A 27,270-nucleotide genomic window follows, 5' to 3' on the forward strand; every position below is an offset into this window, starting at 1 on the left:
GAAAGTGGGAGTTCCACCCAAAAAGGTGGGAGGATACGCGTAAAGTGCGCCTTATTATATTTTTTGTAGTATTTACAAAGACGCGTAAGAGCGCGCCTCTATTCTGCGGGGGAAATTCTCTGCCGCTTAAAAGCAGGTGTTAACCAGGAGCGCGTTTTCCTGTGTGTACAAATTTACCTTATTCAATGGCAGCAATGATCCGAGCAAGGCAAAGACCATAGGCCAATTTTTTTTTTCGAGAGTGTGGATGTTCTTCATGTTCGTATGCTTCATGTTTTGGTTACCCGCAATGTTTTGGGGGCTATGTCGTTGTTTATGATCATTGACCTATGATAAAAGTGTCTGCTAAATGAATAAATGTAAATGTTCTGCCCTGTAATATGTTCAGGTTTGCTGTTACTTCATGCACATCACAAAATTTAAGCTTGCGCTTTCTTTTTTCCGTAGGAAGATCCATGAGAGAAATATGCGAGCCCATTGTTCTTTTAGAGGCGCGCAAATTATGCTTGAGGGCGGAGTATGCGCTGATGGGTGTCAGGTTTGATAAATACTACGCAAAATGAGGAAGCATAGCGGGCGCTATTACCAAACTCGCAAAAACAGACGCAGCGTAAACTGCGCCATTGTTAGTAAATGAGGCGCTGAGTAATCTAAATCAGTAGCACACATAACATCACTTTCCCATTGTGGACGTGTGTGTCTTTGTGGTTTTTGTGATGTTAATTATTTTTCACATTTTACGAATGTTGGGGGACTAGGAAAAGTAAGACATTTGAAGTTGGAAACGATTTGGGGTTTTTCTCTGCTGTTAAATAAAACTACAGTCATCTTTGACCCTTATGACAACACAAGGGTTAAGTTATACTATTCATCATATTATTGTACATTTAAGGGCCAGTCAGACGTGCACAAAGTACGCACCACGAATGCAGGATAGATACGTGCTGCAGCTATTCAGCGTGTGTACATGTACTTAGAGTGAATTATATTTCAGCCTCAAGTGTCAGGTGCAAGGCTGCTCTTTAGGAAGTTGAACACACTTTTATTGGTCATTTGCACATATCATAAAAGGTAACATTGGCCATTGAATTCCTTGAGGTTGGTCTTGCTACATCTAACATAACATTAAAGCAAAAAGAGAACAGAATGCAGACAATAATGTTACAACTTTAAACTAGAATATATACACAACCGGTCAAAAGTTTTAGAACACCCCCATTTTTTTAATTTTTATTGAAATTTAAGTAGTTCAAGTCCAGTGAATAACCTGAAATGGTACTAAGGTAAGTGGTAAACTGCCAGAGGTTAAAAAAAATATAGTTTAGGTTTCTCAATTAACAAAAGAAGACAGACAGACTATTATAACCAGGGTTCTAAATTAACTTTTTTGATCACCAGCCAATCAGAATTTCCACTAGCCCAATTTTTTCCGGTGAAAATAAGAACCATTATGAGTTTCACTGAATGCATTTGATCATTTTATTAACATTGTTGGCATGAAAAACACAGAAAATGAAGTAAAATGAAGCACAGAAGTATGATGCACGGGTATGTGAAATCACCAACACGTGACTTAAGGCCGATTTATACTTTTGCGTTTTTACGGAGACAGGTAACGCCCTCTCCGTCAAGGAACGCCCTCTCCGTGCCCTCTCCGAGCCCCTCGGAGAGCTCTACGTGCACCTCCTGATTTTCCTGACTATCCGTCCGTCCGCCATTTTACGGATACCCCTTGGCTGTGATTGGTCCGTATTAAGAACCGCTTGCGTCACGGGCGGGGTTGCCGTGACCAACAAGAGAACAAAATCCTTTGACCGCCATTGTTGTAAGTTTTTACAATTCATATTTCAGCTAAACAGTACATGTAAATCAGCATCTGAATTAAAATGTGACGAGAAATGGGCAGTGTAGTTGCTGAAAATGTGCTTATTTTATTGATGAAACGGTTAATTTGTAAATTTGCTATAACTTTTCGATAACCTAGTTAGCATCGCAGTGCAGCGCCAACTGCTCTTCTGGCAGTGAATTGTTTTCAGCACCCACAGCCTTCGGAGTACTATGAATTCAACCAATCCGTCCGACTCCGTGCGTGCGTCTGTCCGTAACGGAGTCGGAGAAGTACAATTCGGCCTTAAAGATCCTGTAAAGTGGACCTAAAAACGAGTTTTAAGTTCGCCACACCACAGAATGTGTTATTAACTACCCATCCAAATTCGAATGAAAAAATAACACCGACAAGTATGTTAAATTAGGCTTTGAAATCTTGAAAAAATCAGCAGTCTTCTCTGCTTGAGACTGGGGGGGCGTGTCACCTGAAGGAGCTGAAGCTCCGCCCCTCGCTGCCTAGTGCCTACCTCCAACCCAGATAATGGACGCTATGTCAAGCCGACAGAACCGTTTAGAATTAGAATGTATTTGTTCAACTCTGTCAGGAAGAGGTCTGGCAGACCCAAAGCCACAACAGAATCAGAAGTTTCGGAAAGTCAACAGCTTGCGTGACAGGCGGCTCACAGGACAACAGCTTCAAGCACAGCTTAACACGGGTCGAAGTAAGCAAGTCTCAGTTGATGGTTGAAATGCTGTGGTAGCAGTTTTGGTTCATAGTGCCACTCACTCTGTGGAAGTCGTCGACTCTGGATCCAGCAAAAGAGCCCCCAAACCATCACTTTCAACCATGTGAAAATAAAATGTGCAAATCGATGTTGAACACTGATAATCAGAGTTCCAACTCAGTGCTCTTGATGTAACCCTAAACACCTAGACAGTGCCAGCCTCCCTGATTGAAACATGAAGTCTGTTCCAGAGGAGAGAAGCAAAAGAGCCCCCAAACCATCACTTTCAACCATGTGAAAATAAAATGTGCAAATCGATGTTGAACACTGATAATCAGAGTTCCAACTCAGTGCTCTTGATGTAACCCTAAACACCTAGACAGTGCCAGCCTCCCTGATTGAAACATGAAGTCTGTTCCAGAGGAGAGAAGCTCTATATGAGAACACCTTGTCCCCCTGTTGTTTTCAGCTTGCAACAGTAACTCACCACAACACCCATAGGAAATGATCAGACTGATATTCTTTATTTCTACCTCTAAAAGATAGTAGTGTTTGTAATCCATATCATGATTATCTTCTACAGGCTGTCAGGCTGTCACATCACAGAGGAAGGCTGTGCTTCTCTGAGCTCAGCTCTGAAGTCAACCTCTTTCCTGAGACAACTGGAGCTAGGTAACAATGATCTGAAGGATGCCGGCATGAAGCTGCTCTCTGCTGGACTGGGGAATCCACTCTGCAAGCTGGAGACACTGAGGTCTGTATTATGTTCTACATGAGACATTAGTAAAGTTATAATCACATAATTTGTTTGTATGGTTGATTTAGACAACAGAGTTGCACTCATGGCTTCATCAAAGAGAGAACTGGAGGGACTATCATCTGCAGCACCTTTATAGACTGTAATCTAAATCAGTAGCACACATAATATCACTTTGTTGTGTAATGTTAATTCTTTTTTACATTTTAAGAATGTTGGGGTCACCAGGAAAAGTAAGACATTTGAAGTTGGGGAAAAAAAACTATTTGGAGGTTTTCTCTGCTGTTAAATATAATAGCAGTCATATTTGACCACACAAGGGTTAAGATATACTATTCATCATTTTATTGTACAATTACAATAATATGAGTTATGCATTTGGCGGCTTTTTTCCTGTTGTTTAAAATGTCCTAAGTCTTCAATCAATCTTCAAAGTTCAAAAAACAGCACTGGAACTTGGCAAAGTTTGATGCAATGGCTTTATTAGTCTTCAAGATGACAAAAATCCCAATAAACGTGAGCAGGTTCCGGAACACAACTGATCTTTACCCCCCAGGCATGCAATTATATACTGCTCACCTATTTTCATGTGTTAACTTATTTCACTATTGGTAATTACAGATGGTCTCAGATCTTACTCATAACACAACTGGCCACTTGTTCTGGGGGTTTCAGATTTCACTCACACCTTAGCTTTGGTGCCTTTGACCTTGTGTAAATTTGGAGATGTACATTTTGCTGCTGGGTGACAATAATAAGTGTTTCTCTTAAAACAGGTTCTGTAGGCCACAATTACGATGCGGCTGCTCACGCTGCTTACATAATGAGGCTCGTTGTAAATCCTCCCTACTTAGGGCTAGTGCTGACCTTGTGCAGGCGGCCACAGATACGATTCTAGGCGTGGGGCCAAAAACAGCGGATCTTGACTTGTAGCTCAGGCCTCTGCCTGCGAAGGATGATGCCTGCCTCCAGGTGGCCTTCTCCCTCACTCCTCAGCCTCTGTCACCCAGATCTCACACTCAGGCTCAATATCTTCTATCGTTTAGTGGTAATAATACTCGGTCAACAGCTTAACATATGGTTTCCAGTAATATAGAATAACTAGAGAGGATACAATTTCTGGGGAAATTGTAGGGTGTGCTTGCTTGCGTCGGTTGCACAGGGGTCTGTATATTTTATATAAAAATGCATCGGGCCTACTTATTATTTATAAAGATTACATAGATTTAAAAGCATCTTTTTTTTGCTGCTCATTTACAACTCAAAATACGAGTGAAGTGTAGAATGAAATATGATGTCTTCTCATTTCCCCTGCAAGAGGCAGCTGACAGGCTGAATCAAAACGAATACATTTGGCAGACCGGTGTACAAATGGACCTAATCTCTATGACTTAAACGTCCTTTTAAGTTGTCCCTTCTCGTGATATTTTCAGGCATTTAGCCTACTCATATTGCATTCATTCATTAATAAAGAACCCCCTTTGAAGATTATTCTACGACTTTACCGGCAGAAGATAGAATCGCGATTCAAACAGTACCATCTGCTAACTGAAAATATGCCCCCAAAAACGTAAATAAGCTTGACATTTATTTAGTGGAAAATAGCTCATTCATAAAAAGCTCACTGGTAGCGATCATTGTCAGTAACAACTCAAAATGCGATATAGCCCTGTGTGGAGAAGCTGCCCCGGTAAATTCTACTACTACAGTACAGTACTAGACTACTGCTGTGTTCGTCTTGATAGCGATTGCGTTGGTTGAATTCGATTAAACGTTCCGTTGTACGGTTTAGGCTGAAATTAATTATTTTCATGAACAGATTGACAAAGTTTAGGCTGTGGCAATGAAGTTCAGGTTAGTAGTCAGATAGTTTCCCTACTGAAAGACTTTTGAGTAAGGGGAGTGCCGAACATGTTCTGTTGCCGTTTGACTTAAACAGCTGTAACCTACACCCTACTGGCTCTTCACCAAGAGCCAGCGGTAAGCTAGAACAGTAGTTATCACGAAGGTGTGTTCAATTAAATGAAAAGGGGAGGAGGCGGCGTACAAAAATAATGCACTTTATTTACGGTACAGTTGGTGTTCCCTCGAGCCGCTAGCACAACAAGCTGCACCAAGGCTGCGATCTTATTACGTTGCCTGTTACATAAAGTCAAATCAAACTAATATAATTAAATCAATCCAAACACAAGGGGGGGGCACTCTCACTGCAAAGAAACGAAAGGACAGAATAACGCCCGTCAAACAAAATAAATGACACACAAAACTTGGAGGTGGTTTACATAACAAAGGCACTCAACGGCAAACTGCAAGCCCTGAACTGCTGTCCTGTAATAGGCTATTAGGCTGGGGAACAGCGAATGTTTTAACTAATTTGTGTTAGTGAAATTCTACGGTGGGAAAAACAGTGGCTACTAATGATCCCTGAAAATAGCAGACATTATTTTAGTCACTTGTGTATCAAAACACTGATTTTACATAATATTACACTGGTCAATTAATACCTTTACGTCTGTGCTGAGGTCAGATTTCAGATGGGAACCATGCGTTTCTAGCACAGGACACTACAACAACAATAAATGCATAATCAATACAAAGCAGTATAAACATTACTCATTTACTCCCACAATTTACTCTGTTTAATTCACCTCACATTTACCGTCTTAAAATCTCAATTAAAACACAAACATTTGTAAACATGGGTTACGTGGTGACGCTTGTCCTTACCCGCTTCCAATTTATCACCGCCGGCCAGCTCTGATTAAAAACAACACTAACTGTGGTATGCCATCTACCTGCATTTAATTGAAATTACGGTGGTCATGTGACAGAACCAGGTGAACCAAATGGCTCCCTGGTTTATCCCCCTCCCACCTGTCACATATTTCCCCCACTTTAAAAGGTCACCGTCCCGGTGCCGTTGATCTATTCTTTCTAATGCCATGGCCTAAAATAGTAGCTGGGGGTAAGGTTTACTGACCGAATGGCGTTTTGTTGGGCTTCTAGGTGTTGGGTAACTGACTGTGGCAACCGGAAGGGGTTGGAGTGTTGGCCTGCTCGTGCCCGTCTTGGGCGTCTCACTGGGTCTTCTCCCAACGGCATCATTTCTTGGGGTGCGTCTGACTCCACCTCTGGAGAGGAGCTACCTGTGCCAACTACTGTTGTCATTGGGGTTGCCTGGTCAACTTGTGGCGGGCAGTTGTTGTCCAGTTGTGGTCCAGTCACTGTCCCATCTTGTCCAACTTCGCAGCCTGGCCTTGCATCTGGCAGATTAGGTAGAGCTTGAAACCACACCTCATCCTCTTCATTAATTTTTTGTCTCTCATTTTCTGGTGTGCCACATAGCATGTCCCAAGGAGCATCCACCGGTGGTTTATCCTGGCTTGGCAGAGCTTGCAACTCGGAGCGGTGGACATTCATGTCTGGACCCAACCCATCTTCAGGTGTAAGATGGTACACAAGACCCTTGTCGTCCCGGCATTTCACCACTCGGTATATTCTTGGGTCCCAAGAATCTTGGATTTTGTGCCGGCCGAGTGGATGGCTTCTACGATACACCCTGGTATTCACTGGGAGAAGGGGTGGGGGGTGACTGTAACGTTCTCTAGTGGCCGCTGCTGCCTCCAGACGGCTCTTGGCGTCAGCGTAAATTTCAGCAAGGTGTTCTTGGTGGGTAGTGACCCAATCGGCTGGGGGTGTATCATCTGGATCTGCTGCTCCCAGCCCCAGCAAGAAATCCACCGGAAGTTGGGGCTTCTGCCCAAACATGAGTTCGTATGGGGAATGACCCGTGGACTGATGCACAGATGTGTTGTATGCAAACAGCAAGTGTGGGAGGGCTTGGGGCCACCTTTTCTTCTTCTCAGGAGGCAGGGTCCGCAAAAGGTCATGGAGTGTGCGATTAAAACGTTCACATTGCCCGTTTCCCTGCGGATGATAGGGAGTGGTTCTGCTTTTGTTGATCCCATACAACTTGCACAAACGCTTCAGCAATTCTCCCTCAAAGGACCGGCCTTGGTCTGAGTGGATTCTTTTTGGCACCCCAAAGGAGTAGAACCACTTTTCCGTAAGGACCTTGGCCACAGTCTCTGCCTGCTGATTAGCAGTTGGATAAGCTTGGGTGAATTTGGAAAACACATCTGTAACAATTAGAACATTTTCATAGCCATTACTTGCTTTTTCCATGGTTGAGAAGTCAATAGCGACAACTTCCAGTGGTTTGGTGGCCAACAGGTGGCCTGCATAGGTGCGTGCAGTAGGAACCACTCCCTTGGCTAGGGAACACCGCTCACATTCTTTGCACCACTGCTCAATGTCCCGACGCATCCTAGGCCAGTAACACCTCTGACGGACTAGTTCAGTAGTTCTTTCCACCCCTTGGTGGCCATGATTGTCATGCAAGCTGGTTAATACCTCCTTGAGCAGAACTTTTGGTAGTAGTAGCTGTAGTTTAAGGTTCCGCGCTGGGGGTCGTTGAATCTCACGATACAAGATGCCATCCTGCTCTCGGATTCTGCGCCACTGACGAGCTAGCTCCAGTACCATCGTGGCTTCCTGTGGTCTCTCCTGTCTATTTGGCGGCCGGGCCCTCCTCCAATACGCCAAAAAGGCCCCAATCACTACGTCTTTTGCCTGGAGTGCTCGTAGGTCTGCTGGCAAGCGGATGGGAGCTGCATCGATGGTGGCGATCACTGCTTGTCGTGCCGGGTGTTCCGTTAGTACCTCGGGCACCCTCAACTCCATTGGGACCGTGATGCCAGAGACGACTGCTGTGACAAGCTGTGGAGACAAATCACGATTTTGACGTGACAGGGCGTCGGCATTCTGGTTTGCTGTACCAGGGCGATATTTCAGCTGAAAGTCAAAACTTGCCAACTGGGAGGCCCACCTCTGTTCAACTGCAGCTAACTTGGCAGTCTGCAGGTGGCTTAAGGGATTGTTGTCTGTATAGACAATAAATTTGGCCCCGAGCAAATATTCCCTGAACCTCTCCGTCACCGCCCATTTCAATGCCAGAAACTCTAGCTTCATCGAACTGTAGTTCGACATGTTTCTTTCAGATGGTCGCAAGGTTCTACTGGCAAAGGCAATGGGACGTCTCTTTCCGTCCACTTCCTGAGACAGGACCCCACCCAGGCCCTGGTGACTGGCATCAATCTCAAGGATAAATGGCTTTGAGAAGTCTGCATACTTGAGAACTGGGGCACTTACAAGTTTCTGTTTCAGTGTTTCGAATGCTTGTTCACAGTGGTCATTCCAGAGATTCCCCAGCATAGTGTTAGATCCACCCCTTTTCTTTCCTTTCCCTTGGACTGCTGCAACGAGCTTGTGTAAAGGCCCTGCATGCCTGGCAAAGCCTGCCACGAACCTGCGGTAATAAGAGGCAAACCCCAAAAATGAACGCAGGTCAGTCAGGGTGGAAGGGCGTTTCCACTGCAGGACAGTCCGGATCTTATCTGGGTCAGTTGCCACTCCACGAGCTGATATTACATGTCCTAAATATTGTACTTCCTCTTGGAAAAAATGGCATTTGCTCAATTTAAGTTTTAAGTTGTGTTCCTTGAGTCTACCCAATACCACTTGTAATCGTTGTAAATGCTGTTGAAACGAGGATGAAAAAATCACGATATCATCCAAGTACAACAACAATGAGTGGAAACTTTGGTCGCCAAAGATTCTTTCCATCAGGCGCTGGAATGTACTCGGGGCATTACATAGGCCAAAGGGCATGCGATTAAATTCAAATAACCCAAAGGGTGTACAGAAGGCAGTCTTATCTTTATCCTTTTCAGCCATGGGAACTTGATGGTATCCAGAGGCCAGGTCTAGAGTCGAAAACAGTGTGGCCCCCGTTAGTGCATCCAAGGATTCCTCTATTCTTGGAAGAGGGTATGCGTCCTTTCTTGTTTTGGCATTAAGTTGTCTATAGTCCACACAAAGGCGGATTGTACCATCTTTCTTTTGGACCACTACGATAGGTGAAGCGTATGGACTACAACTAGGTTGAACTATCCCCTTCCCTACCAGTTCATGTACATGAGCCTTGACTTGTGCAAACTGAGATGGAGGCAGACGCCGGTAACGTTGCCGTACTGGGGTCGTTTCCACTAAGTGTATCTCATGTTGGACTAGTGCTGTACAACCCAAGTCCCCGTCGTGTTCACTGAATACCCTTCGGTACTGCTCTAGAAGGGCCCTAGCTTCCTGCTGTTGTGAACATGAAAGGTTTGGCCAAGGTACCCCCCCGAAATCTACCGGGGCTATGGTGCTAGCCCCTGCTGCTTGAACAAGAGCTACCTGCTCGTTACCTGTACCATCACCAGAGGTGGAGTCTACTATGTGAAGGGTTCCCAGTATACTGCGGGGTTGGAGCCACTGGTCTTCTATCCCTACGTTAACCACTGGTACATTCACTTTGCCCTGAGTAATGGGCAATAAGGCAGACGAGATAAGGAGATGCACAGGCAACTGCCCTTCTCCATAGGGTAGGGGCTCGAGGAAGCATGACACAATAGAGCCTGGGACAAGCGAGCAAGTGGCCTGCACAAACTTAAGGCACCCAGCCGGTATACGAAGAGTGGGACCTGGCTGTACTACTGCCTTCCCAATGCACCCAGAGCCAGAGATGCGCTCCAAGCTTTGACATTCGGATAACGCTTGTTTCCATCCATTCTCCGCGGCCTGTACTGGCGGGCAATGGAAGAGATCCTGCCCATGTTCCTTGAACAGTTCTTGGTAGCAGGGACTAATAGCGTTCATTCCCAGCAAGCCTGGCACAGCCATCTTCTGTTGCCGCGTGGTGGGGTCCAATGCATCTCTAACCACCAACACTCCTATTTTTGGGAGGGCTTTGCCCAGCACCTCTAAGTCAAGCTCAAGATAACCCAGGTAGGGAATGGCTATCCCATTAGCTGCTTTAAGCTGTAGCCAATCACATGGCTGCATCGCTTCAGTGGTCTGAGGTTGTACATGCTGCCGAAAAAAACTCTCAGTCACCGTTGTTACCATGGAGCCAGTATCGAGGAGGCAGCGTGTAAGTACACCCCCAAGACGAATGTCAATGACTGGACAACTTCCGATAAGACGGGTGTTAGTAGATGAAGTCTTCTGTTTTGAGCCCATCAAACCCCCCCCCGGTGTCAAGCTCCCAACACCAGAGGGCGCTAGTTTTCCGGCTGCATCACACTGTTGGTGGTTACCGTAGTCTGCACCCCGCCAGGGTAGTCACTCCGTGTTGCTACCCCCTGACCTCCTGGAATGAAAACCCTGCACATTCTAGCTATATGGCCAGCTTGGTTACAACGTAAGCATATGGGCTTCCCATCTGCCTGGAACTTGTAGGGCCTAGGCTGAGCTGCTGCCGGTCTGTGAGTGGAACTGGTAAGACTGCGTGACTGTCCTAGTTGGGCTAAAATTACATCAAGCTGAGACTGTTGTTTGCGAAGGCACTCCTTCAGTTCTGTAAACTCAGAGGAGGGACTGGCTGTAACGGCATTAGTGTCTGCCTCATAGGAATTGCAGGAATATGCACGGGCTCGGGGGGTGGTTTGTGTACGCCTATTAAGCCAATCGAGGGCTTCATTTCGTATATCCCTAAAAAGTAACCGCTGGTTAGCTGAGATTTTATCCAGCAAGTCACCCTGCAGTTTATCATTACGGAGACCTTCGACAAACTGGTCACGGAGGACGCGATCCGAATGCTCTAAATCATCATCCCTCTCCTTAATCTGTTCCATTAACTCCATTAAAACATGGGAATATTCCCTCACAGATTCACTTTCAAACTGCCGGCGGTGATAAAACTGGCGGTGTAAAGCATTAAGAGATTTGGAGCAACGAAAGTTATTTTTCAAAACGGCAAAAATTCTCTGTGGGTCATTGCGATCAGCTGCTGGACTAAACTTAATCTCCCGCTTAGCCTCTCCATCCAATAAATCATACAGAAACAAAGCCTGCTCAAATCCAGGCATAGGGCGGACCGCCAATGACCGCTTTGCCTCCTCAATCCAGTCTTCTACAGACATATTGTCAACAGACATTTTACCAGAAAACCTTGAACATTTTCTTTCTCTAGGTAGACATAACAGACGCTCAACAGAGGTTCGCCTAGTAGGATTGTTGAGAGAATCCTGGTCAGAGTCTGATATATTTGAAGGACCTGCCTGTCCTCTAAGTTGCTGGTTATCAGCTTGAAGCTGTTTAACCAGCTCTGTCAAAGCCCTAACCTGTTCCTCCAAGGTATCAGACATGTTGATGATGAGAAGCCAACCTTGAGAGCGAAGTGTGATGAATCTTCCTCGTGGTAACCACTGTTTTCCCCACCAATCTAATGCCTTTTAAAATAACCACCTCCACAAAGAAAATACATATATGTATCTAACAAACAACAAAATATACACAAGTAGCCAGGCAAAATTTCACACCACCTCCAACCCTACTCGCAGCGCCAAATGTAACCTACACCCTACTGGCTCTTCACCAAGAGCCAGCGGTAAGCTAGAACAGTAGTTATCACGAAGGTGTGTTCAATTAAATGAAAAGGGGAGGAGGCGGCGTACAAAAATAATGCACTTTATTTACGGTACAGTTGGTGTTCCCTCGAGCCGCTAGCACAACAAGCTGCACCAAGGCTGCGATCTTATTACGTTGCCTGTTACATAAAGTCAAATCAAACTAATATAATTAAATCAATCCAAACACAAGGGGGGGGCACTCTCACTGCAAAGAAACGAAAGGACAGAATAACGCCCGTCAAACAAAATAAATGACACACAAAACTTGGAGGTGGTTTACATAACAAAGGCACTCAACGGCAAACTGCAAGCCCTGAACTGCTGTCCTGTAATAGGCTATTAGGCTGGGGAACAGCGAATGTTTTAACTAATTTGTGTTAGTGAAATTCTACGGTGGGAAAAACAGTGGCTACTAATGATCCCTGAAAATAGCAGACATTATTTTAGTCACTTGTGTATCAAAACACTGATTTTACATAATATTACACTGGTCAATTAATACCTTTACGTCTGTGCTGAGGTCAGATTTCAGATGGGAACCATGCGTTTCTAGCACAGGACACTACAACAACAATAAATGCATAATCAATACAAAGCAGTATAAACATTACTCATTTACTCCCACAATTTACTCTGTTTAATTCACCTCACATTTACCGTCTTAAAATCTCAATTAAAACACAAACATTTGTAAACATGGGTTACGTGGTGACGCTTGTCCTTACCCGCTTCCAATTTATCACCGCCGGCCAGCTCTGATTAAAAACAACACTAACTGTGGTATGCCATCTACCTGCATTTAATTGAAATTACGGTGGTCATGTGACAGAACCAGGTGAACCAAATGGCTCCCTGGTTTATCCCCCTCCCACCTGTCACACAGCTGAGGAGTTGTTGTTAGCTACTCACACTAGTGGCTCGGGTACAGTAGGCTACAGCGTTGCAGTGAGCTACACTGGTTTGAAACCACAGGTAATGGTAATTTCACCAACAAATCGTTTACTAATGTCAGAATAAATCCTACAACGAAAATGTATATGTGAGGAATGTTTATTTTAACGATTGAAAACAGATACATCATAGACCACTGTAGTATGTGTTGCCCGGGCAACACAGGCTAATGTCATGATGCTAATATGTCAGTGAAATAGTAGACTACTGTTTCCGAAAGTAGATGTACTTCCTTAATAATATCAGCTTATATTGTACATTACACATCACAATTGTGTGTCATATCACAAAGTAAAATGAGTAAATATTTATCACCCTGGCCTCTTTGTTTGTGGCGTTTCTGCAGCTGCCTTGCAGTAAAGCTATAGTTAGCCTAGCTATCCCCCAAGTTAACAGATGCGAAACGAATGTTCTGCCAAAGGTAGTCACGCGTGTTTTCGTGACATTATTGCAGACCGGTGTAAAAATTGACCTAATCTCTATGATTTAAACGTCATTTTAAGTTTTTCTCTTCTCATGATATTTTCAGGCATTTAGCCTACTCATATTGCATTCATTCATGAATAAACAACCCCTTTGAAGATTATTCTACGACGTTACCCGGCAGTACAGTAGAAGATGGAATCGCAATTCAAACGGTACCATCTGCTAACTGAAAATATGCCCCCCAAAACATAAATAAGCTTGACATTTATTTAGTGGAAAATTGCTCATTCATAAAAAGCTCACTGGTAGCGATCATTGTCAGTAACAACGCAAAATGCGATATAGCCCTGTGTTGAGAAGCTGCCCCGGTAAATTGTACTACTACGGTACAGTACTAGGCTACTGCTGTGTTCGTCTTGGTAGCGATTGCGTTGGTTGAATTGGATTTAACGTTCCGTTGTACGGTTTAGGCTGAAATTAATTATTTTCATGAACAGATTGACAACGTTTAGGCTGTGGCAATGAAGTTCAGGTTAGTAGTTAGATAGACTTTTGATTTAAGTAAGGGGAGTGCCGAACATTTTCTGTCGCCGTTTGACTTCCTAAACAGCTGTGTACTGTAGCTAGATGTTTTTGTAGTGTGTCTCGCGTAAGCTACAGCGTTGCAGTGAGCTACACTGGTTTGAAACCACAGGTAATGGTAATTTCACCAACAAATCGTTTTCTAATGTCAGAATAAATCCTACAACGAAAATGTATATGTGAGGAATGTTTATTTTAACGATTGAAAACAGATAACGCTACATCATAGACCACTGTAGTATGTGTTGCCCGGGAAACACAGGCTAATGTCATGATGCTAATACTTCAGTGAAATAGTAGACTACTGTTTCCGAAAGTAGATGTACTTCCTTAATAATATCAGCTTATATTGTACATTACACATCACAATTGTGTGTCATATCACAAAGTAAAATGAGTAAATAGTTATCACCCTGGCCTCTTTTCTTGTGGCATTTCTGCAGCTGCCTTGCAGTAAAGCTATAGTTAGCCTAGCTATCCCCCAAGTTAACAGATGCTAAACGAATGTTCTGGCAAAGGTAGTCACGCGTGTTTTCGTGACGTTAGTGACGCAGTGACGTTAGTAACGTCAGTGACTGTGGCTAGCAAATTAGCCACCGTTAGCTTCACTTTTCGCCACAAAAACTTAATTTAAGCTTAAACCATGCAACAGAACGTAAATTCCAATAGAAGCAACTCAATCGCTACCAAGACGAAACTTTTGACACCTACGTTGTCTATGTAGGCCAAGTATTTACTGAGTTTTAGGGGGGCAAAAATAAATAAAAAAATAAATAATAATATATATGTGAGAGAACAAAGGTTGTGCTCTCGCCGAAGGCTTGAGCACACCCAATAATAAAAGGGGTGATTTGAGAGTTTAATTTTCAATTAGATAAAACCATTATCATAATCCATCTTCATCATTTCAACAATAGGGTGTTAAATTTCACATCAGTCCCTGTGGTTGACGCCTCTTCCACTGCATGAAGGGTTTCGGATTAGGAATAGCAAGAAAAGTGTGCTTGGTGTATAATACTACTATGTAACTGGCTATTCACATTTATTCTGACATGCTTTACTTCAGAGGATGGTAGTATTCCATCTGAGATGCAGGGATAGTATACTGCCCCATGATTTCTGTCGGTATTGCACCTTGCGTATGCGTACATTGAAGGGCCAGGGAGACGTGCACAAAGTACGCACCAAACGACCGCAGGATACGTGCTGCAGCCATTCAGCATGTGGACACGTACTTAGCGTGAAGTAAATTTCAGCCTTAAGGTGTCAGGTGAAACGCTGATCTTTAGGAAGTTGAACACACTTTTATTGGTCATTTGCACAGATCACAAAAGGTAACATATGCCATTGAATTCCTTGAGGTTGGTCTTGCTACATGTAGCATAACAGTAAAGCAAAAGGAGAACAGAATGCAGACAAGAATGTTACAACTTTAAACTAGAATATATATATATATATATTCATTGAGCAAGAATATAAAATGTTGAAATACAGAAAGACATAGGCATGATGGTGTTAAATGATTAATCGTTATCCATGAACAGCATCCGAATATAGCAGTTCCTCTTCTCTCAGGATGGTGCAGAGCCAACAGGCAGTTATGTTGCTCTTTTGGAGCAGAATATGGTTATCTATTGACCTAACATAATTAAATAAATACTGATAAGCATTCTCTGTTATTTTAAAATATATATATTTATTGGGTAGCGAAGTTTTTTTTTACATACATTTGGTTAATTTCACTTCCATTTAATTCCCCTTAGATATTTCAGAAGAACTTGCTGTTATTTGACTATGATAATATTGTACAATAGCATGAAGTATTGGCATGCTCTGTCATGTGATCTCTCTAGATCAGTTAGCCATGTTGCTACAAAGAACAACGTTAACTGGTTGCATCGGAACCAAAGATGTATATCTGCTCAGAAAATTCAAAGATAGAGAAAACATCTGAAAGTCATCAAAATATGACTTGCCAGTCCAGAACAAAAGAAGTTCACAGAGGCTTTTTACTGTAATTTAGAAGAAGTTTACCTCAGGATTACCAAGGAAATTGGTAAGATAATTTTTAAGCTAATAAAGAGCGACTGTGATATTCTTCAATTGGAATCCAACTCAGTGGAACAAGTTCACCAGGTAGGCTAATATTTCACTAGCCTGGCTCTGCCCTCCTACGTATTTCCGCTCAATTTTCATTTTGCTTCTGTACTAGGCATAGACTTATATATTAAGAGACACAGCTAGATTTCTCTTCCAAGATGGCGTTCCCATTCATTTCTATGAAAAGTGCTCAGTGGCGCAGTGAGGCAAGCGAGAGCGCGAAACTGGACCGCGCCATCTTTCCAGTTCCGGCTGTTCCGGTCTAGCCTTAAACAGTGGCTCGCCTTTTTCCTAGCTCCGAGACTCGTGCATGCTTGCAATTAGCTGGGTGCATCAAAAAACACAGTTCTTGAATTTTGATATGGCTGGTTGCTAAAAGTGTTCCAATATATGTAGAAACAACACATGCAAAATATGTTTCCAGTAAATGATGATTTAGGGGTGCCACCGCACATCTGTTTTTGTTGGATAAAGTGGTAAACAGTGCTCATGGTCACCATGGAGATCTGAGGTAAACAATACTACAGCTCAAGAAAACTGACGTGATCTTTCTGTGTTGGGTATGTATTATTACATATTACTATCATATCTGTAGTTGTGTCTTTGTATACTTATTTATCATAAGTCATTTAAGGTAATAAGTATTAATAGGTATGTGGTGCTCATTACATCTAGCTAACTTTAGCTAAGCTATTAAGCTTAACATCAACAGTATTCTAGAGTGGACAATGTCATATTCAGAGTATAGATGTCTCATGTTTATTGAGAGTAGCATTGTAGTTGTTACAGTAAATTAACATTTTAAATACAAGTATATTTGCAAGCACAGCTAGCTACTCTGGTAGTGATGTAACGGTAAGTTATGATGAAGTTAGACTATGTACAGCAAAAATTTGAGGCTTATGCAAGAATGTTTTTTTCATAATTGAGGTGATATTGAGGTGACTTTCAGATGTTTTCTGAGTGATATTAAGTATGGTAAGATATGATTTTAAACACTATCCTTGAGATTGTATCCTTTTCATTCTCAGGCACTGCACAACACAACCCACCCCAAGATCCAGCTCTCCTAAGATGCTGCCCTCGCCAACTGGTCTCCGCCAGACAAGCAGTCGCAGCCTGGTCTTTGGTCTGGGCCCCAGCATCACCAGTGAGGATGGCATCATCACCGGGGCCAAACTGCCAACTGGTCGTCAGATCTTACGCTGCATGCTTGCCAAGAAACCTGGTGCAAATGGAGCATTGTCGCAGTTCGAGGCAGCCAAGGTTGTCTTGAAGCAGGTGCAGCCATTTTACAAGAAAGCCAACATCCCAATGGTGAGCGACAAGCGTGCGTGCCACAAGATGGTAGACTTAGTCAATGCTAACAACAAGCTGCGGAAAAACTCCCAGGCTAAGCGCTCCAGTGAGACTACAGCAAAACAATCGGAGAAAATGGAGTGCAGACTTGATGCCACATTTCCGCTGTGGCCTCCAAATGTTGAAAAGCTGATTGATAACCCAGAAGACCTAGCTTTCTTGGCCAGCATGAAGACTGACAGTGTCCACATTTGGTGTATTGGACAAAAAGCTGCAGCTTTTAGGTGAAGCGGCGAGAGGAGCGTCAAGCTACCGCAGCAGCCAGACAGTCCCGCTGTAAAAAGGAGCTGGAGGAGGTGACGGCAATGTCCCGCTTGGAGTCGGAGAGTGATGAGGAGTCAGAGGAGGATACTAACACAGTCTATCCACCATCTGAGGGCGAACCATCCCACAAGCATAAGAAGACTGGAACAAACGTCTTCATTCCACATGACATCCTTAGCCGACCAAGTGTCATGTCACTGGCTACAAGGTTGAAGATGTCACCAATGCAACAGGCTGCCTTCACGCGTGGCCTTGTTGCAGAGTCAGGCGGTGAATGTACACATCTCTCTGCATCTTACGCAACAGCTGACTGAGCAAGACGCCAAGTGCTGGAGACAATCAGTGAGGAACAGCACAAACAGTGGACACCACCTCAATTGTGCACCCTACACGGGGACAGCAAGTTAACACCGATGCTCAGCAATGTGCGCCAGTTGGAGGAGCATCTTACAGTGGTGGTTGGAGATGCAGAGCGTCTGAAACTGCTTGGTATCCCGGCGTATAAGAAGCAGACCAATGAGGCATGTGGAGTGATCATTGCCTGGTTGACATGCAAGTTGCTGCAGGACTGGTGCTGCACTGACCAGGTTGTCAACATGGCATTTGACACCACTGCGTCAAACACCGGACATCTCACAGCAGCCTGCATTGCCATACAGCTCTCACTGGGCCAACCACTGCTTTGGTCTGGGTGCCGGCACAATTTACGTGCTGAACTTGTCAGGTGCGCAAAAGAAGTCACTGACCACAAGCGAGGTGACTACCATGAGTTTGTGCAGCTGTGTCTTGTGTTTCTGGATGCAGATGGTGAAGAGCAGACTGCAGTGACCTTCCAACGACCGGGAGTGCTCCACAAGGCACGATGGATGGCCAAGCTGCTCTATACTCTCAAGCTGGCTTTGATGGAGCAGCACATCGCGTTGCTTCCCCAGGGCACAATCACCACACGGCAGCAGGTGCCGAAGATTCGGGCATTTGCCATTTTCATTACACACAGCTATGCAAAGTGGTGGTTGACCTGCGAGAAAGCTGTAGATGCTGCCTGGAATGACCTGACACTCTACCACCACCTGCAGGCATACAAGGCTGTAGATGAGGGCATTGCAGCATCAGCGATCAAGGCGCTGGAGAGGCATCGCTGGTACCTGACAGGTGAGATGCTACCCCTGGCTCTCTTCAGCAGCAAGGTGCCCAATGATGACAAGCGTGCACTTGCCAGAGCGATCTTGGAGCACAAGCCCGCTGATCTCCCCATGCACATCCCTGAGCAGCGCTTTGGCACTGGCTTTGGCAAGCCAAAGTTCCCCACCCTCTTGCCAACCACCAGCTTGGCTGACCTCGCCAATAAGGATTGCTGGTTTGGGATGCACCAGCTGCACATTGATCCAGAATTTATGTCTCTCGATGGGAAGGAATGGGCGACCAATGCTGCATTAAAAAAAAGTGAGGTCAATGTACATGCAATGAACGTGGTCAGTGACTGTGCCGAGCGTGGCGTCAAGCTCACATCCGACTTTGTCGCAGTGGCAAGGAAGGAGTAGCACCTGCAGAATGTGCTGCAGGCAGTTGAACATGACCGCAAACAACAGCCAAACCTTCGCCGCTGAAAACGCAAGCTAATCCCTGAATAGGACGGTTACTCTTGGGTGGCGGGTGGGGAGACATATCTGGGGGGAGACGCACTGGCTCGGTTCAGAGTTCAGGTTCCATTTCCTCTCTCTTTCTTCCTGGTGATGTTGCTAAGTGGAGCAGACTCTGGCACAGACTGAGCAATTAAGTTTGAAGTTTAGTTAGTGTCAGCTCTTACCATTTGGCCCTGTTAGTTGCCAGTGAGTTAGCCACTAGAGAGGGTTTGTTCTTTTAAGTGTAATGTAATGTTAATGTAAGTGTGTCAGTATCGCCCCTTGTGCTTAACAATAAAGTCAATTAAACTTTATATGTGTGTCCGACATCCATCACTGCTGCACAAAATTCAGGGTAAGGCCACGTGAACATGTCCCATTGACCTCCATTCATTTTGTCTATAGGACAAATGAATGGAGAATCTTGAAAGTTGAATTCTGAGAAATTCCCAAGTTGCCCAAAGGGCAAACAAACAACTTTTACTTTGATAACCCTATAGAACATGTTACTGTATAAAAGTTCACTGTACTCAACATTTCCAGGTCAACCTTTTGGCAATTAGGCAAAATATTGCACATTTTTGGAAATTTGGCCAAAGTTCATGTGTTAGGTGGCACCCCTAAATCTCGGAATTCCTCAAAACTTTGCAAAAGTCATTTTCCGTCTAACTCTCTAGTTCATTCGGTTCCATAAAGCTAGCTCAACGTAGTTCGAACTCGGTTACTATGGCAACTTAGGCTGCGAAACTAGTCTGGTCCGGGGCAGGCTAACTGTCAGGCTTAGTGTGACTTGGTGCTTAACCAGACCTTCCTGTAACACTGACCCAATGGGAAAACGATTATTCACTATTCACGATTTTCTGACATAACGCTAAACGTAACTTTATATCAGTCCAAAAATGTACTTTTGTATAAAATATACTTTAAAACATTTTACATTTTATAAAGTATACCACAATGATAGGCCATAAAAACACGGATAGCAGCCTATTTTCCACCAAACAGGTTTGACTAATTAGCCTAAATAAAAGGTATAGAAATAGACTTAGGAACTCAACGTGCTGTTCATTGGCAATCATGGCATGTCCTTTCATTGACGAAGGAGGGAGGGAGCTCTGATCATGCGAAGGACTCTTCAAAGAGAGCATACATTCAGGGACCGGTCAGACCCGTTGGCTTATCACCTCCATGAGCGGTACAGGTTCTCCAGGGAAGGGATCCAATATATTTGTAGGTTGCTACACCCATATCTTTCCAATTCCACCCACCGCAATAAAGCTCTCACAGTCCCACAGATTGTGTGCATAGCACTTCGTTTTTTTGCCAGTGGCACATTTCTCTACACCGTTGGAGACACAGAGAATATTGGCAAAGCCACTGTTTGCTGCTGAATATCTTCACCTTCCCTGGTCACAAAGGTCTTCGTACCATTTACATTTTTACATTTACATTTATTCATTTAGCAGACGCTTTTATCCAAAGCGACTTCCAAGAGAGAGCTTTACAAAGTGCATAGGTCACTGATCATAACAACAAGATAGCCAAAAAACATCGCGAGTAGCCAAAACATGAAGCACACATTGTGAACAACCAAAGTAAGTGCAAAAGGGAAGAACCATAAGAGCATGTAGTTAAACAAGTCACAACCAAACAACATGAACAGCTATAAGTGCAAGTGTACCTGTGGAAAAAAGCAAGCAACAGTAATAAAACAATATATCACAGCGAGAACCAAAAATTTAAATCAGTTACCACTAACCACAAGAGCAACAAGTCTCTAAGCAAGAGTCATTGTGATCCTTGAGGAAACTAACATCGGGTCAAGCGAACCGTTCCTAAGTACCGTTGTACTCCCGGAACAAGTGCGTCTTGAGCCTTTTCTTGAAGGTGAAGAGACAGTCAGTGTCTCTGATGGAGGTGGGGAGTTGATTCCACCACTGGGGGGCCAGACAGGAGAAGAGCTTGTGTTGGGACCGGGCGGTCTTGAGCGGTGGGACCACCAGGCGGTTGTCTGAAGAAGACCGTAGGTGGCGGGTGGGGGTGTAAGGCTGCAGGAGAGACTTGATGTAGACGGGTGCAGTCCCGTTCACTGCTCGGAAGGTCAATACCAGGGTCTTGAATCTGATACGGGCCATGATAGGTAGCCAGTGGAGAGAGATGAGGAGCGGGGTACCATTGAGGCCTTTTATAGAATCGAAGGTAGGCTAAGGTCCAGCATTAACTGCATGACATATGTTGGTGTGTATAGAGGTGACAATTGTTGGCTGACCTATTTACTGACCCTTTGTAGCTTTCCCAAATGTTATTGGGGCTTTGGACTGCACCCATGTCCGTATAAAGAGTCTGTCCGGTCCACATGAGGCAGACTTTGTGAATAGGAAGTCATTTCACAGTATCAATGTGCAGGTAAGGTAGCCTATTAATTGAGAATGCTTGCGTTGTAGAATAGATTGGGATAAATGGCCTATAGCGCTAGTTATATGGTTAGGTTATGTTCCATCTGCTTAACCCTTGTGTTATCTTCGGGTCATTCTGACCCATCAGTCATTGTGACCCACCGTTGTATTGCGACAAATTTACCTCCTACAAAAACAAAGTGACGCATTTTCTTTTAACTGTCGGGCTGTCTCAGACCCCCCACATTGCAATGGTTAAAAGAAAATTATTTTTATTTGTTTTTGTATTGGGTAAAATTGGGTAAACACAATGGTGGTTCGTTATGAACCTTTGGGTCATGTGACCCGAAGGCAGCACAAGGGTTAAGGCTCTAAAATCTTGTCAGAGAGATGCGCCTAATGCAACACTTTTGCCACAATTTGAAATGTAGCTACTCACATTTCTTTTTATGGCTATATTATTCCAGTCGAATGACCAACATTTTTTCAGATGATCTTTGATGCTGAATGTGTCATCACAAACGTGGAGGCAAAGTGGCCTGGCTCGGTGCATGATTCAAGAATCTTTCGAGCCTCATCAATTTCCAGACAATTGTCACAATGTATAAGGCTCAATGTATAGGCCTATTGTAAATGTAATTTCAATGTACAGCTTTAAAAAAAATACCGTCTTCAATTTTGGTCTGCATAAATTAGTCAGATTATTTATTTGTACTCTACCCAGGCGAAGTCTCAGGGGTTTTGCTGGGACACAAGGGATATGCCTGCCAGCCCTATCTCTTGACCCCCTATCAGGAGCCTCAGACAGATGCGCAGCGCAAGTACAATCTTGCCCACACACGCACAAGGGCGTGTATTGAGATGCGTTTGGCTCATCAAAATGAGGTTCCACTGCCTACAACACCTCCGAGTGACTCCACAAAGGGTGTGCGACATCATCATTGCATGTGTTGTGCTCCACAACATCGCCTGCCTGAGGAGAGAGACCACCAAGGGTGGTTGTAGAGGAGGATAGGAGAGAGAGACCACCAAGGGTGGTTGTAGAGGAGGATTGGAACATTGAACCAATATTTGAAGACAACGAAACGGGCAGGGCAATAAGGGATGTATATGTGAATAATTATTTTGGTTAGCATACGGTTGCAGTATATGTTTTGTTGATTTTGAAACGTCCCCTCTTTCCTTTAGTGTAGCCTACAGTTGGCCCACCCGTTGGTGGTAATTTAAGTTCTTAACAATGCCCAATTCCCAGAGCCCATGACTGAAATTTGTTAGAAAGATTGTCTTAAGTCACAATTTGTAGAATATATTTTTTATTTCAACTTGAAGATGCCTGTTGGGGGAAACGGCACACATCACACAGTTACTTGTGTGAAAAACCAGAACAAGTTTAGTTTGAGGTGTCCTCTGTGACATTGCTTGTAAAAAGGTCTACAAATGAAATTGGATTTGATATATGTGAGGGTGCGCTTGTCTTGATTATGGCAGTTATACTTACATCTTTCTCCAGTTGTTGGATTTCCAGTTCCAATCTTCCGCATCTTCATTTTATGGTACCTTATGTCTACGTCAAGTGCATCCATTTTTTTTGAGGTATCTCTTGTAGACACTTTACATTTTCATCCTTTTTGAAGAGAGTTATTCATTTTTTGAATGCCCTTGTGTTTTATTTATTAGTATTATAGGCTACTCACTTTGTCACCAGTGTCAGGGCATGGGGCAGTGTCCTACAACAAATGTTTTGGGGAAAATAAATAAGCATTGGGCATTTGGGCACAACTAGGGCTTTGGAGCATACAATCATTGCTTACCTCAGCCCTCCTTGAATACATGGACAGTGTCTCCTCATCCTCCTCTCTGAAAGACGGGCCTTCACCCTGAAACCATACATCTTTTATGTCCAATGATCACCACTTTAAATTAACAGTGAACCAGTGCTTTGAACTTCATACTTACAGGGTCCTCCTGCATGCTGTCTGGTGGTTCCAACAGGCACACAGTTATCCATCACTATGAAACAAATAACATGTCAGAAGAAGACTTTTGGTCAAGAATATGCAAATACAGACACATCAACCAACCTTTTATGTAGTTATGCCTTTGACTACATGGCTGTGACTCAGAGGCTGTCCCACCCTCTATGCCTTCCATTACTGGCCTCCCCTTGTTCTGCTCCAAGGCCAGTTCCTCTGCTGGAGTGAAGTTTGCTGGTGCTGGCCCTCCCCCAGTGCCAGCTATGTCACTCTTCTTTTTGGCAGCTGCAATTGAACATCATGAGATTGGACAGTTCTTGCATAAACCTGATTATCCTAAAATTCTTGGTATATAGGCATACTTACCATTATTAACAATATTTTTGTATTTGGTTCTTACTTGCTGCCACGTCCTTTTCTCCCCACTCAAGTTGTTGCTGTTTGGAGGTGCGCCCCCAATAAAAAAGTTTAATTTGTTAGGTCTATAATAAAATTGTTACTAAATTAGGTTGGATTGCAGGATTTTTACATTTAAACATTGTTTCTACTTAGACCATACGCATTAAATCGATCCGTAATTTCTTGCCAGCCTTTCTCTCTCATTTTATTAATTGCCGCTGTATTGCCTTTTTTAGTTATTAAATGTTTGAACTGGTCGTAAAGTTCAAGGAGTAAACGTTGCTCGGTCACGTTTAATGTGGTCGCACGCTCTCTTTTTGCCATTGTTAATCGATATGATTCACGTTCTACCTCTCGGGCTGCGTAAGAATAGGGTGCACGCGCAATTAGCTTGACCACTTAAATCTGACTTGAATTAGTAGGACTGCGTGAGCTGAAATTGGTCTTTATGGAACCGCTTTAGCCCGCATTGACTAATTAAACTAATTCAAGTCAGGTTTGGGACTTTAAGTCAAACTTTTTTGGCGGCCTTTATGGAACAGGCCCTGGGTCTTGCAGCTGTTTGATTAACTGAAATTATTATGAAATGTTATGTTCTATTAGCCATTTGCCTACTTTAGCAAGTCACTGTATTTCCAATCCCTGATAGTGTAACTGAGACGACAAAGTAAATAATTCCTCTTTCAAGTAATAAGCCCCCGTTCAAGTGTTTAGCATGAAATTAGCTGTACGGTCTGTAGAGATCTTGAGACGGTGACGAAGCCACTGTTTTGTTCAAAAACCGGGCTATAAGCCGCTTCGAAATATAAGCTGCACAAGAAAACTGTAAAGAGTACAAGCCGCGGCTTATTTTCCGTAAAATACGGTAGTTGGTGTTGAAGTGGCTGTTTGTCTGCTAGCAATAACTAAACTTGGCCCAGCAGCACTTGAAATATTATCAGAAATGTCTTCATCTTCCACTGATACATTCTTTGATTGGAAAAACTGCGTTAGCTTACTAGGTAATTTCTCCCTTAACTTCTCCTCCCTTATTTCTTTTTTCACTGCCACTTTGAAATCCTTTCATGTTTCCGCGATCATACACACTCCACCACACGACAAATTCTCCTGACAGAAACGTCATGACCTGAATCATATGTTCCATGATGGATTTAAGATAAAATTTCATTCGTTTGCAATGACAAGTGATTTATTTGAATTATTAAAAAAATACATTGTAAATACGACAAGGCCCCCCTGGTGGCCGAGGCCCTGGGCAACTGCCCGACTTGCCCAATGGGACGCACCGCCCCTGAATGACGCCGTAACATGTCACAATATTATAACTAATTATATTCAGGTGGGAGTCAGGTGGCTGAGCGGTTAGGGAGTCGGGCTAGTAATCTGAAGGTTACTGGTTCGATTCCTGGCTTTGCCAAATGACGTTGTGTCCTTGGGCAAGGCACTTCACCCTACTTGCCTCGGGAGAATGTCCCTGTACATACTGTAAGTCGCTCTGGATAAGAGCGTCTGCTAAATGACTAAAATGTAAATATATTAGGCTATAATTACGTTCGTCTTGCCATGAGCATAATATGCGTTCATTACAAAATGGTTAAATCTGCTTTAAAATAACGGAAATAAACTCTACAAACAACCGTCGTGTATGTGTGCAACCATTTGTAAAGATTTGTAAAAGAAGGCAGGCAACTGTACATTATCAAGTCCTTTCTCCTTGTTCTCATTCAGCTCAGGTAAATCAGCGATTTGCTGATGTTCCCTTTTGTGCTCGTCACCTGTTCGTATCCGCGAGTACATTTCCAGGCAACTGTTCTTGACGTAAGCAAATAAATGGGGTGCTAGTTTACCCATTTCGGATTGGTTTCAAACAAGCGAAAAATGTTTCTATGAAAAAGCTAGTAGTATGAGCCAGGTTCGAGAATCGAACAAAAATTATTGGGGGAGATAGTTTTGTAAATGTTGACTGGAGTTAATAGAATAAAAACGACCGGAAGAGCCGGGTGCCTAACCGTAAATGTAATACCACCTACATCCACCGGGGACGTTGCTTCAAGCCGAGGGGTGGGGGTCTGGTACTAGGTCTGGGATTTCGGTGTTTTAGTCGGTTTTTGGAAAAAACATTTTTGTAGGTCCAATCAGCGAACAGAGGGAGTGGCTGAGAACGATGACGTTGAAGTTGTGCGCTAGTTTGAGTTGTAGTTCAGTAATGGCGGTGGAGAAAAATGCGAGCGAAGCTATTTGGTCCGTTGTGGCAACGCTGCCGAACATCCAGAGCAAGAAAAATCCTTGCTGAGTTTTGTTGGTGGCCATGATGTTGTGGCCCTCGTCCCCACGGGTTTCGGGAAAAGTTTGATTTTCCAGCTACAGCAGCTAGTTCCGTTACAGTAGTGGTGAAGGAGTTGGCTAAGGCGAATGCTAGTGATGTCATGGCAGATCAGAGTGGCTCTGGGCAGATCCAATAGTTTTAAACTTCAACAGAGATCCCGCCTTCAAGGAAGTTAACGCTTGTCAATGGAGCGATCCCAGACCCTCTGTACAAATGAAATGTACGAGAGTCTGGTTAGGACCAAGCTAATATTTCACCGCTTTATATGTAACATGTTACATTTTAGTTGACTCAGGCAGGGTAGGGGTAACGGGAGGTAGTTACAAATATCTAGGAAGAGGCAGCAGGAGAGGGCTTTGTCGTCCCAGCAGTTCAGATGAGGTGGAGGCAGGGTAGGGAGGATCTCTGGTTACTGTAATGGCAATGTTCTATTTTTCCAATACGTCTATATCGTTGCCATGACACAGGTAGTTTAGGACACGCAGACACAATGTATCACAGATTTTCCAGTCCTTATTTGCCGTTTAGTTGTTTATTATGCATAAGCCCTCATTGGCGTAATAAAGGTTGTATGCCGACGGCACGATCTTTCAAACAGACGATATTGTTGTAAGATTGTAGCATTCAGTCGAACAACCAATTATATTAGCCGTTTCCCAATACGGCTTATATAGCATTCAATAAAGCGTGCTTGATGCTGCCAGTACACACTCTCCCTGCGCGTTGAACTTCAGGGTTTCCAATCTCCGTCAATCATACCAGCGCAGGTGACGACAATGTCCCTTGATTGGGGATAGATTTTTATTTTATTATTGGAAAAAAATTACAATGAAAAGTCATACTTGCAGAGGGAATTCCGAACAGAAACAAATAACATGTCAGAAGAAGACTTTTGGTCAAGAATATGCAAATACAGACACATCAACCAACCTTTTATGTAGTTATGCCTTTGACTTTGAATTCCGAATATTAAATTTCAAGAGTAAATTTCAATTCACATTTCATGCTACTTATTTTTATTTATGTAAATCTGTTGTTTAACCCTTGTGT

At 43.6% G+C, this 27,270-nt stretch overlaps 1 protein-coding gene and 2 long non-coding RNA genes across 13 annotated transcripts in view; 1 reads left to right on the forward strand and 2 right to left on the reverse strand.

Moving 5' to 3' along the window:
• Positions 1-27,270, forward strand: part of LOC136942520 (NACHT, LRR and PYD domains-containing protein 3-like) — a 303,339-nt gene that overhangs the window by 268,215 nt on the left and 7,854 nt on the right. For 10 of the 11 annotated variants that reach the window (XM_067235479.1, XM_067235472.1, XM_067235506.1 and 7 more), the window contains one exon: positions 3,136-3,306. The exons of the other annotated variant lie outside the window; for it this stretch is intronic. In XM_067235479.1, the coding sequence (XP_067091580.1) occupies positions 3,136-3,306 (171 nt within the window). The remainder of the gene's footprint in view (positions 1-3,135; positions 3,307-27,270) is intronic. 11 annotated transcript variants of the gene reach the window in all.
• Positions 5,372-6,432, reverse strand: LOC136943058 (uncharacterized). Its single transcript, XR_010876654.1, has 3 exons — positions 6,037-6,432; positions 5,814-5,873; positions 5,372-5,733 (listed from the first exon to the last, which is right to left on the reverse strand). It is a non-coding gene; the product is annotated as an uncharacterized lncRNA (long non-coding RNA).
• On the reverse strand, positions 11,883-12,684 carry LOC136943061 (uncharacterized). Its single transcript, XR_010876655.1, has 3 exons — positions 12,548-12,684; positions 12,325-12,384; positions 11,883-12,244 (listed from the first exon to the last, which is right to left on the reverse strand). It is a non-coding gene; the product is annotated as an uncharacterized lncRNA (long non-coding RNA).

Source organism: Osmerus mordax, chromosome 1, assembly GCF_038355195.1.
Source record: "Osmerus mordax isolate fOsmMor3 chromosome 1, fOsmMor3.pri, whole genome shotgun sequence".
NCBI classification, from domain to species: domain Eukaryota; kingdom Metazoa; phylum Chordata; class Actinopteri; order Osmeriformes; family Osmeridae; genus Osmerus; species Osmerus mordax.